We start from the raw sequence: 13,109 nt of genomic DNA on the forward strand, positions 1-13,109 counted from the left end.
AATATAGAATGTTAGCAATCTAGTTGTTCATTAGGATACTGTTGAGAGGCAGAGGCCAGGGGCACGGACTCTGAAAATTGAAGGCAGGTAGGAGGGTGCAAAGGCAACAATTTAACCACACTGAGCAGGCAGGAAGGGCCGTGGAAGCACAACAGACTATGGAGGGCAGTGGAAAGGGGGGCAGGGGCAACAAACCAACAATACAGGACTTGCAAGAGAGGCTGTTGGAGGGAAGATCTATTACGGGTCAAGGAAGCTAGGGGCGGTCCCCAGAGCCCCGGGAGCCACCACAGAACTGAGCAGGAGAGTGAGTCAGGGACAAAAGGGGCACCTTAATTTGAGCCGGGGTGCCTAGGAACGCTTGCTCCAAAAATGAAGAAAACAGACATATGAGACATGGAATTGGAGGCAGAATACAATGGCAGTTTAATGAGAAGATGCAACTTCAAAGAAACCGCAGAATAGAGACATAAAGTACAAAATACAGAATCCAGATAATCATACAGCTGTCATGATATTCTCTGTATCTCAATTAATGGACTGACAGAGAGAGAGAGAAAACACATCTATAAATGCATCATGAGAAACAAGTTACACCAAGGAAAATGTTACCTAGGGACACTCACATTTACTCTTAGAGCAAGCATTCCTGCAATTACAATACAACATCTTTTAAATGCAAAAGTAAAGAGAACAATGGTTAAACATAACATGACATTTCATATAGGTAAAATAGAATAAGATACTTCAAGCAAAGCAGAGCAAGACATTTTAAGCAAAGGAAGACAAGAGCTCCCAGCTCTTGGGGAAAACCTGCACAGCCTGTTAACCTACATACAGACGGCGAGGTTGTCCGTCGATATCTGTGGGTGCTCCCTTTTTATATCATTTTGTGGGCTCCTTTGCACGCTACATCTACCTACGTATGCTACCCAAAAGCTTCGTCTGCAGATTTTACCAGACATTTCGTCATTTACCCACTTAATGCTGACAATGGACTGGGTGAAAAGGTCAGTCTCTCAGGCCAATCGCTTATCGTAAGTTCCATAGAGCAAGCAGAAAATAATGGGTATTGTACAGGAATTCAATATATTCATGTATAAAATCTCCTCAGTTCTCCTAACTTGACGCTCTGCGGTTGCCACTTCCTTAAAAGCGGGAAACCTGCCCAGGAAGCAAGTACCAGTCCAGGATGCAGCCTACTGTATGTCGACAGCTTCAGGGGGATGTTGAACTTTGATACCGAGCACGGAGCACTCGGGTAGGGTGGGGGCTACTAGTTTGGAGCAGAAGGCCTCGCAGACCTGCCTTCAGACTGCTATACACTAAAATTGCAGAGCTATGGTCAATTTAACAAAGAGGCCTACATATTGAATAGAAGGGCCTACACAGGGGTTTTATGCTGGCTGAGTGGTAAGGATGTCTCAGGATAATTATATAGCAACACAGGACCCGCTGGTCAATTTAATACGGCCTACAAATGCGGCTGGCAGGGCAAGGACAAGGGTCTCATACTTCAGGTGTGGACAGAACGGGCCAGGGGCCCCCTGTGATACAAAATCTACCCTCCTTCAAGGCTGTGGCAATGTAATAGACCATTGTGGGCAGAAGGAAGAGGCAATGGTAGTACAACCATACATGCCAACAGACCCGATTCAGCCAGGAAACGTCCAATGTTTTTAAGCTCAAATGGGCTTTATTTGATCTGTCTCCTGTCTACAATATCCTCTTTTTCAATGTAACTCAAAGGGGAAAATCAATACCCCAGTTTTTTTTCAAAATCTCCCTCTTACCAAGTTCAAAATGTTCGCAAGTATGGTACATTGGATCATGGAAGGAAATGGGATAGGGACATGGACTTGGATAACAGAGGACAGGAGAGACATGGAGAGGTGCACCAAACTGACCCTGCAGGGCAGGCATCAGGGTTTGCAGCAGCACAATACACCACACAGGGCATGCAGGACGGGAGTGCAGCACAACAATCCATAGAAAGCAAGAGGGAGGGGACAGGACCATGCACATGGACAACAGAGAACAGAGGGGCAAGAGGCAATGGTAGCTAGCTGACCATAATGGACAGACAGGAGAGAAGGCTGCAGCATAACAGACCATAAAGGGCAGGAGGGACGGATCAGGGGCATTACAATGGAACAGACAAGCCAGGAGGGAGGGAGTAGGGGTCTGCACATGTAAACAGAGGGCTGGGGGCAAGGGGGCAGGGCAGGAGCAGCAAGATGGCCATGGAGGTCAGGCAGGATGGGCACTAGAAGCAAGACACAACATGAAGAGCAACAGTGAGACTGTGATGGCATACACACAGACCATGGAGGGAAGGTGGGAGGGGGTCAGGGGCAGCTAACTGACCACACAGGGAAGGTGGGAGGGGCCATGGCAGCACAGAAGACCATGCATGGCAAGTGGGAGGGTTAGTGGCAGCACAATGGCTATGATGGGCAAGAAGGAGGGTGCAGGGGCATGCACAAAGGACGATGGAGGATAGAAGGGAGGGTCAGGACCTGTGCACAGACAAGAAAGTTCAGGGGAAGGGGCCTCACAACAGACCACACGGGGCAGGCAGGAGGAGCAGTTGCAGCACAACAGACCAGGGAGGGCAGAAGGGTGTGGCAGTACAATGGACCATGTAGGACAGGAGGAAGAGGATAGAGGCATGGCATGTGGACAGGCAGGGTGGAGGTGGCAGGGACAGGTTACAGTCATCTGACAATGCTAGGCAGGTGGGAGGGGAGTGGCAGCTCAACAGAACACTCAGAGTAGATAGGAGTGGCAGGTCCATGGGACATGGTGGGCAAAAAGGATGGAGCAGGGGCATGCACAAAGACATCGGAGGGCAGGGGGAAGGAGAATAGGGGCAGCAAGCTAAGCACAGAGTTTAAGCAGGAGGTCAATGATGGGGCATAGAATTGGGCAATGGAGGGCAGGAGGAGTGGACTAGTACATCATACTAAATTGAGGGCAGTGGCAGCACATCAGACCATGCATGGCAGGAGGGAGGAGGCTAGTCCATGGATTCACACAACAGAGGATAGGGAGGAGGGGGATGGGGCAGCAAGCTAACTGTTCAGAGAAGGCGGGTATTAGAAACTTTATTGTTTTTAAAACATTTTGTCTGTGCAAACTACTTAAAATATGAACAAGTATGCAGCATAATCTCACTTTTATTCAGGAAGAAGAAGACGTTAGTGACTGTGACTCCGGGCTCACTTGGCAAAAACACCCCCTGACCCTCCACCCCCTATCGCAAAATGTAATGCCCGTGAAAAGGGTAGGTGAACACAGTGTTGTATAGAACATAGTCCTGAGAGCACGATTGAAAATGAAAACTAGATATAGTGTATGGTATAAACTATGCACCAAAAAGTGTGATATAAGATGAACCAGGCGTGAAATATAATATGCAATACATTGTGCGCAATGACAGATTCATTGGAGAGCGCGAGATAGCACAGGCACTAGCGCGTGCTATGCGATATGCGCCTTGGAGTGTAATATGCACAGGGCAGTGTTGTGTAACCTAACTAGTCTCTAAAGTTGTAATATAAAAAAATGTGCTGGGGAGTGTAACGTTGCATATGCACTGTGACAAAGATATGGATCCCAAATTGTAATATGTATGGCATAGCACTGTGCGTTATAACATAGGCATCGAGGAAGGCACGTTAGATGGGGCAATATAACCCGTGCGAAGACAAGTGTGGCATGACATTTTCACGGGGTGGTGTTACAGTGCACATGGGCTAGAGAGTGTCATAGCATATGCACTAGCTAGTGGAATACAATACAGAGGTGTGTGGCACTCGGCAGGCAATGGTGGGTGTAACACAGCATTGGGCTCTGTCAGGAGCGCGCTGTGACTCGCAAGTGATGTTCGTCCCCTTTCCAGAGAGTAAAATAAAAAGTATTACACATCCGGCAGTGGATGTGTGTTTTATTAACTGTGAGGGGGGTTTCTTGCATAGTTTTGGTCGAATTTTTGTCGAATCCCCTTTGAATGGCTTGGTGTGCATGTGTATTAAATGTGCCCGTCAATAGCTACCCATGTTTGTATAAATAAACGACAAGGGTGTCTACCGGGATTAGGCACGGTAGAGCATCAGACATGTCAGAGCTTCACTAGTGGTGTAAATACATTCCACGTGGATTAATTGCATGCATAGTCGCCTTTTAATGAATATCACGCAAATCGTCATGGTGATAGGTACGTACGGTTTGTCCAGTATGTCCTAGGCGTGTCTATAAATATATATTTTTTAAAAATAATAAAAAACAGTGGCCGGCCCTGGGGATTGGGGTCAAAAAAATATAATTAGGAGACAGGCCCTGGGGGATGGGGTCATCAGGGCCAATAAATTAGAATAAGAAGGGGAACCACACAGCCCCCCTTCTTAAAAAAATAAAATAAATAAAAGACTGGCATCGTGCCGGAGGCCATGCCCCCTCCATGCAGCACTCTGCAAACGCGCCCCCAACAGGCATCTCCAGTATGCGCCAGGGAGCTGCGCTGCAGACAGGTGTTCTGAGGCCAAGCCCCTTTTTACACCTCTCTGCAACGCAGCTCTGTGGCGCTTACTGGAAGTACCTAGTGGTCTAGTGTGACCCTAGGGACCCTTAGGATTCAAGGGGACTTAATCTCTCAACTTAGAACAGCCACAGGGCGCGTTTACACAGTGGTGAAGGGAGGGGACAGGGCCTGAGGTGACGTGTGCAAACACGCACCATGGCACGTTTTAAATTGGGGATATAATTTCCCTTCAATACTGAGGGCCCCTGGGGGCTAACTAGCCCACCAAGTGCTTCCGGTAAGCGCCACTGAGCTGCATTGCAGAGAGGTGGTCCAGGCCATGCCACTTTTTACACCTCTCTGCAACGCAGCTCTGTGGCACTTACTGGAGGTACCTAGTGGGCTAGTTGGACCCTAGGGACCCTCAGGACTCAAATGAACTTAATCTCCCAACTAAAAACGGACACAGGGCGTGTTTACACAATGGTGAAAGGAGGGGACGGGGCCTGAGTTAACGTGTGCAAAAACGCCCTGTGGCCTGTTTTAAGAGGTAGTTTTAATCCCCATGCCCTATTATATACTAGGGGCTTATAGAGGAGGTAAGGCTAATCACAGGGGGACCCCAACGCATAATGTTCCCTAGTGTATGTAGGTGTTTTCACTGTATTCTAAGTGTCTTTTAACATAGCACTGGCTCTAGGACTGGTTAGTCAGACTCAGTTACCACCAGTATCCGTCTGAAAAAGTTGAGGGTACAGGATGATTTTGCAACAAGGCTTCTTTCTGCTCTTCTTTTTGTTCTTTCTGCACGTTATCCTTCTTCCTGCACTTATCTTCGTATTTGAGGACTTCTGTTGCTTCTTTCTGCACTTCTTTTGTTTCTTTCTGTGCATTTTTTCTTCTTTCTTCACATGTCCTATCTCTGTAGGTATAGTTAGAAATTAGCATTTAAAAAACCTTTGAAATTAACAGAAAAAACCATAGGTTTCAGGCACGTTATAGTTAGGAATTAGCATTTAAAAAACCTCAGAAATTCACTGAAAAAACCATAGGTTTCAGGGGTGTTATAGTTAGCTGGACTTTTCACTTGTACAAAACCATTGAAATTCCCCCGTTATAGTTAGTTCAGCTAACTATAACTCGCGCGCCCGCAATGCACTGCTGATGACGTCACATATTACATCACTCATGACATGGTCAGTGACATCACTCATGACATCACTGATGACATCTCAAATGACATCACTGATGACATCACTGATGACATCATCCTTGTGATAGAGTGGCAGACCTCCTCTCACCCTAATATAACCTTTGATACACACATTCAAAAATAGAGACTAAAATTTTCAAAACAATGGACATACCAATACCAGTTACAACAACCTCTTCAGTAATTCTAAGATCCACATACACATCCACTCATTCACCAACTGTCCAATACAGTCACTCATACATGTACTCACTCATCATAGGTACTCATACACCTATACATCCTGTTACACAATGCCACTCATCCATAGAGTTACTCACACACATAGTCACTCATGCTAATAAAGAATCAAACATGCATTTACTTGCATATACAGTTATACACACACCACCACACTTACTTCTACGGAAACTTACACATACTTAGTCTTTTAAACAATCACTTATAGAAACACATACTTATTCATACAGGAACTCTTTCAATCTCTCACTCTCACATATACTCACATATATACACCAATAGTCACATATACTAGTTTAAAACATATGTAGTTACTCATAAAGACACTATTGAGACAGTCATTCACTCACTAACACACCCATACACACACTCATCCACCCATACAGTCCTGCACACATACTGTGTTCAACACATACAAACAGTGAGTCACTCATTCATGCACCTATGCACTACGTAATACCCCCACCGAACCATGCAGACACTCAGACTGATACTCAAAAAACCAACTAATAACCTATATAGACACCCATGTAGCTACTCACCAACCCATGCAGCCACTTATACACAAAGTGAGAGACTGATACAGATATTTACATATTTAAACATTACTCACTAAGCCATGTATTCACTATGATACACTTAATCAGTCAGTTACACAATCAATTTTTCAAAAACAAATCATCCATTTAGACACTTATATACCCATTTATTCTTCCATCGACCTTGAGATATACATATATAAAACATATTTAATTTTCAGAATAACACACATTCACTGGATGATGTCATCAGTGATGTCATCAGTGATGTCATTTGAGATGTCATCAGTGATGTCATGAGTGATGTCACTGACCATGTCATGAGTGATGTAATATGTGACGTCATCAGCAGTGCATTGCGGGCGCGCGAGTTATAGTTAGCTGAACTAACTATAACGGGGGAATTTCAATGGTTTTGTACAAGTGAAAAGTCCAGCTAACTATAACACCCCTGAAACCTATGGTTTTTTCAGTGAATATATATATATATATATATATATATGATTGCAAGCCTAAAGTTGTCACATTTAGGCACTAGTGTTTTTTTCGTTCTATTTTTGGAACTTTTATGGCATACGCTTGCCAGTGCTTAATTTGTACCCGTGTTTTCTGCTTCTCGGAACAAGCACATAATTGTTGACATCGGCACTTACTTATGACAGTCCACTACATGGTGGCGCTGTCTATTTGTACAGAGCACATCAAAGTAACAATTAAATAAGGTTTAACATGTGTTTTTTTACAACGTCCAGGCCATTTGCACAGCTTTGAGTGGCCTGGAATTGTCCACAATGTTACATTTCTAGGCGTGTTATGTTTAGTAGGGAGTGTTTATACTGACATATGGCAGTGAGGGGAGTTCCAGTTCGTGCACTGTACAGTGGACTCCCAAGGAATACTATGGGCTTGGCACTTTTTAAAAATGTATATATTAAGTATTGATGATGCGTGCAATAATAAATAGAAAACAACCATTATCCCAGATTGCCAAAATCAAATTAACTGCTATTGACAATGCCTAATGTAATAAATAGTACAATGGAAGTAGACAGGCCAAGACGAGAAGGGAGATTTACCTAATGAGGTTGCTCGCAAATGTTTTGCAGTGCAAAGGAATAAAACAATCAATACGTCCCTTTACATTTTTATTGGAAAATGTGACCTATAAAATCCCCGAATCTAACTCTGATGTCAGCATCAACCAACCAGCATCCTAGAGGACAAAACATAGACCCAAGAAATCAGTCTTTAAAGTCCATCATGAAAGTTATTATTCTGAATTTTAAAGAACTAAAAAAACACGCAATGCGCTCAGCATCATCCAACACACAACTGCGTAGGCGTTTGAGGTACTGTAGGGTAATGGCTACTTTGTCACTCAACTTGATGTCTCCTCCTCTGGTCTGATACTTGGTCCTGTTGACTCAGACCAACGTGACACCCCTAGCCTGTTGCCTTCCTGTCTACTGAGAAGAATGGCCTAGAAGAATACGCCATTCAACAGGTCTGGGCCGCTAACTGGCATTCCAACCTCTTGTCCATTTTCCAACAGTTGGCATATGAATGGTCTTGGACAAACCACTGCTTTTTTGTTAAAAAAGAATACAATTACGACTAAAACATCCTGCTGAAAATGTATGTTCGTATACAGCTGACCCATTCTACATACAAGATTGATGGCGTAAGCTGGCGCCCTCTGATCTCTCTTCCTTGCACATTTCCAGAGTTGTGGTTTCATCCATATTTTTTCTACTCAATTGTATTTCAAATGTTATGAATTTTAGGTGTGAATGTAATAATATCCCTAAACATGTGAGGCTTTGGAAATATAATAAAGCAGAGATATAATGACATCACATTAAACTGTGGGGGGGTTTCAGAGCCTACAAGTCAAGATTCTGAGATCTGTGATGATGCCAGCCCAAAATGTTCAAGACAGAGTGGATGATTACCTTATCTTATGCAGATTCTGAAGAATTGCCATTTGGGTGGCACTCACGCTGGGCTGCCACTGCAGAATGAAAAGGGGGGGGTCACCAAGCTATGGTGAGGTGAGCATAGGTGGTTCCAGCACCTGGGAATTAGTTGTTGAGCCACACTGTCCTTGAGGATGCAGCATGGACCAACAGACTCTCCGAGGTCCTAGCACCGAGTCCAGCCTTTATCAGACGATGAACCAGCCGGAACGCCCCTCTGGAAACGAACGCGGCAATAACTTTGGTCTGTCCTTCAGCCCAGAGGCCGTAGGATACTAATGGGCAATATTAGCACCAGTACCTGGCTTAAGAGCTGCAACCTCTCCTTCTCCGTCGCGTCGTCGGCCAACGTAGACAAGAGCTTCAGAAACTGTGGTGTCGGCGGGGTGGTGATGTCCAGGAAGTGCGTCAGCGCCTGCCTCAGGGTGCAGGGTGGCAGCCGGCTATCTGACACCCAAGTGCTTACGGCCCCAGACTGACTCCCTAGAAACAAACAAAGAACTGCTCAAACAACAGTTTTTCTTAAAAAATATTAAAACCATCAGGAGCCAGTACATAACAGAACATTTCACGTTGAAACAGATCTACTTGCACTTGTGTAAATATATACATTTAAACAAGTCTTCGAGATACGTGTTATGGATGTCTCTGTCTCTTGGTTATAGGTACCATACATGCCGCAGTCTACTGAGAACTCGCTGTAGTGACATTATAAACTGCACGTCGTTAAAAATGGGAGGCCTTTTCATCCGTAGCACTAGCAAAGACTGCCAAGAAGGCCAGTCCCACAGGGTCGGACTGGCCTATAGTGCAATCTGGCAGTGCCACAGGGGTCAGTCTGTAAGACAATTTTATGGTTCTTTTGACTTCATTACACCAGCTATTTGCTATTTACTGTAATTGCCAATGCATGCAGAGACTCTGATAATGGTTCAGTTAGTCTAAGACGGACCAAGACCTGGCTGATCACTGTTTTAATTTGCCTGCTGCTGATGCCGACTCTGGACTGGGACTGGGGCTGGTCAGGGATCGGCCTTAAGACTCCCTGCCCATATTATGGCCCCCAGCATCCTTTGCTCCTAAGGTTGACTGGGCTTGGGCTGTTCCTCAGTCTGCTGCATCATAAACTCTCCTGGTGAGATTACATTTTACTGTCTCATTCAGGCACTGATCCTGCCCTGCTGCTGCTGCCCTGATCAGCAGCCGTTCCCCTTAGGGTGGGTCTTCACCCCTCAGATTTCCAAGACATTACGTGGGGGTGGACAAGGTGCCATCAAACTATCAGAGGCGTCCCGCAGCACCCCTCTGAGATAAGAGAGGAATACAAGCATTTGCAATGCAATATGTCTCGCATTTATGCGAGTTTGAGCTATTGGCACTGTAAATGGCAATGCCTTTTATTTATGTTTTGGTTTTAAAAAACATAAATAAAAGGCATTGTCATTTACAATGCCAGTAGCTTAAACTTGCGATTAGATAAGAAATTCATTCACGACAGCCGTGAAGCTGACGATCCAGTCCGGATGGGATGTCCAAAAGGGAGACAGGGCGGTAACTAAGAAGCATCCTTTTCAATGGGAAGCCAGCGTTTAGCATAAACGCTGACGCGACCCAATGAAAATGATGGACGGGGCTTCAAGTCCCCTTCTGAAATCTCCTGATCACATTAGCTCTCGCAGAGAGTTGCAGCGCATGCGCGCTGCAACGCTAGGCGAGACTTAATAAAAAGCAGAGGTGAGGACTCAACTCCTTGGGGATAATTTTTTGCGAAGAGACTCTTTTAACAGAATGGGTAAATAAAAGGCTACGGTTAGCTCTGCTTTGCCAGTTAGAAGCCCGGTTAAACCCACAAGCATTGAAACTATGCTGGAAAGAGTGATAGGGTTGTGCCAAACAAAGTCTCCCTAATGGAACGTAGGATGTCTCTGGATCGCAGTTGCAATCTGGGTGGCTTGATGAACACTAACACTACTGAGAGTGAAACTATTGCCACCATAAATGATAGTGTAGCAGAGGTAGAATTTGTTAAAACTATAGGGGAATCAGTGCTTGTCCACAGCCCTGCTACCAATGATAGTCCTCCCATGGTTGAAGCTAACACAACCAACACCAGTATGCTTTGCACCCTATTGCAGCAAATTAGTTTTAATTCTCCAGCGGAACCTGCCACTAAATGTAAGCAGATAGGCATCAGGCCCCCTCTGGCTAAATTGGGACCGGCAAGGCCGCCTCTGAAAGTGGACGCAATCAATCAATCTCAGGTGATGTCAACATTGAGGAGATCTATAGCAGATGCATGATGATTTTGAAGGCCCAATTAAAACCTATCAAGGAGAGCCTTACCGCAATAGAATGCCACATAAAAATGTCACCAATGTCTAATTTCAATGTTAAGGCAAATAAGAATACGAACCCAGATGAAACAAACCCATGTATAAAGCCCACAGGTGCTGCAAAAGGATAATAAGCCCAAGATCATGGTCTATCACAGCCCTTAGGTGAAGTCACATCTGCCATACAGGGCATACGGAACGGTCAAACCAAAGGCCCCATGGATCAACTAATCAGAAATTAGAACTTGGAGGCTATGGTCAATAGTTCTGCTTCACCAAAAACTGGGCACTAGGCTTGAATGGAGGCTCCAGCAGGGACACCTGGTGTGTGGGAAATTGTGTAGATATCACTAAATTAAACCTGCCACCAGAGGCCTGCCCGTATGTTTTGATAATGGCAGGCATACCACCACTAAGACAGAATCAGGAAGAATCTTGGCAGGAGTTACGTAACAAGGTCATCCACTGGTGCATCGCATATAAGAACTTTTACATTAGATGGGGCATTGTTACTAATATTGTTACCCTTCCACTGGGTTATTTTTACACGCCACTGAATGGTACCGCACCAGAGTTTTCAACAACACCATTTGCACCAGAGTATGTTACATAACAGGGACGCAGCCCTCTCCGAATAAAGTTCACTGACAAATAACCACTGGGTTGCACAAGAAGGACAGCATAACCGCAGTGAGTTCACCTGGTACCACGTCCAAGCTGAAAGATGGGAAAGCTTATACCATAACGGTGAGGTGCCCAACATTGGAATCTGCAAGATTACCTTCCATGGATAAAGCCTACGATAAAAATTGTAAGCTGGAATGTACCGGGTCTCCGCTCAAAAATATTACTCCCAGACTGGCAAATGTTTATAAAGGCCTATGACATCTTGATTTTCCAAGAAACTGGGAAATTGTTCTTGTGATCTTTGAGGGTTTCTCGTGTTTCAACATAGCAGCAGTCCCATTGCATGCACGGCATGCTTTGGGTGGCTATCCATATGGATAAATCTGTTATTAGGCATGCGGACGTTCTGAAAACCTCAAGGAGCGATTACCAAGCAGTCTTCTATAAAGGGTCCATAACTCTGTATCTTATACATTTTTATAGCAATGATTTTTATAATGTACCAAATCAGATTTGTTCAGGTTTATTTATCTTCGATTGTAGAAATCAGGTCACAGAAGGGCCAACAAATGTAACTGTGCCTAGCAGGTGATTTTAATGCTAGCTTACCCAGTTACACAGCAAAAATAGATCCAGCTGCAAGGTTGAGATTAGATACAAGAGGGAATGAACTGGAGGCCCTGCTCACTCTGGCAGACCTGTATGATATACTATGCAGAGGTGTCAGGGTTAGGCATGTAAGGGCCACCTACTTTTAGGGGGAGGGATAGTTCCTCTATCATAGACTATGGGCCTATTTACGATGTTGGACGGATGTAACCGTTGCGGAAAGGTACTGCCTGACCTTAGATTGGCGGTTGTGACTGCAGTATTATGATGTGATCACCCATAGGGCGGCTGCAAACCTCCATTTGTCAATGGAAGCTTGTGCGGTGGGCGGAAAAGGCCCACAGCACAAGCTTCCATTGACAAACCAAGGTTCGTAAAGAACCCTGCACTATGTGGCAGGCACCTCACGGTGCCTGCCAAACAGTGCAGGGATACTTAGGGGGGCACCAAAGGTGCCCCCCAAGCCTGACTGCAGATGGCCAGGGGGGGAGGGTACCCTGCTAGGGGCCCCCAATGTCACTTTCCGACAGCCTTTCCATGTCAGAAAGACCAACATGGAATGGCTGTTGGAAACTGACATCATAATCCCGACAGCAGAGCCACAGTTCTAAAGGAATTATGGGTCCTTTCCGATGCACTGACGTGCTCTTTGAGCCCGTCGGAACCACGTAGGAATTCTCCTCAGGTTTACCTCCAACCGCCATCATCCTAATACAGCAGTCGGACAGTAAACCTAACATTTTGGGAGGAAAGCCTCCAACCGCTTGTCAGAGGCTTTCCGTCCGACATTGTAATTAGGCCCTCTGTCTTTATTTCCTCAAATTTGGAAAGCTGCCTATTTTATTGTTTCCGCCATCTGCACCAATTTCGGTGACCATAATCTATTTGAGATGGCTCTAGCAACACCCGCCAGGGATCCCGCCCGAACTATACCCAGTCTGAGTAGAGTACAGCCAACCCCAAACAGCCTTCGACTGTCTTGGAAGCTACCTGAACCGATAAAATCTTTAGGGGAAATAGTAGATGCAAATATGTCCCTTGTGATGGGGT

General features: G+C 45.2%; 1 protein-coding gene across 4 annotated transcripts in view; it reads right to left on the reverse strand.

Annotated features, from left to right (window-relative positions):
• Positions 1-13,109, reverse strand: part of NOS3 (nitric oxide synthase 3) — an 819,509-nt gene that overhangs the window by 127,377 nt on the left and 679,023 nt on the right. For all 4 annotated transcript variants that reach the window (XM_085628483.1, XM_085628482.1, XM_085628485.1 and 1 more), the window contains one exon: positions 8,792-8,973. In XM_085628483.1, coding sequence (XP_085484609.1) covers positions 8,792-8,973 — 182 coding nt within the window. The remainder of the gene's footprint in view (positions 1-8,791; positions 8,974-13,109) is intronic.

Source organism: Triturus cristatus, chromosome 10, assembly GCF_964204655.1.
Source record: "Triturus cristatus chromosome 10, aTriCri1.1, whole genome shotgun sequence".
In the NCBI taxonomy this organism is placed as follows: Eukaryota; Metazoa; Chordata; class Amphibia; order Caudata; family Salamandridae; genus Triturus; species Triturus cristatus.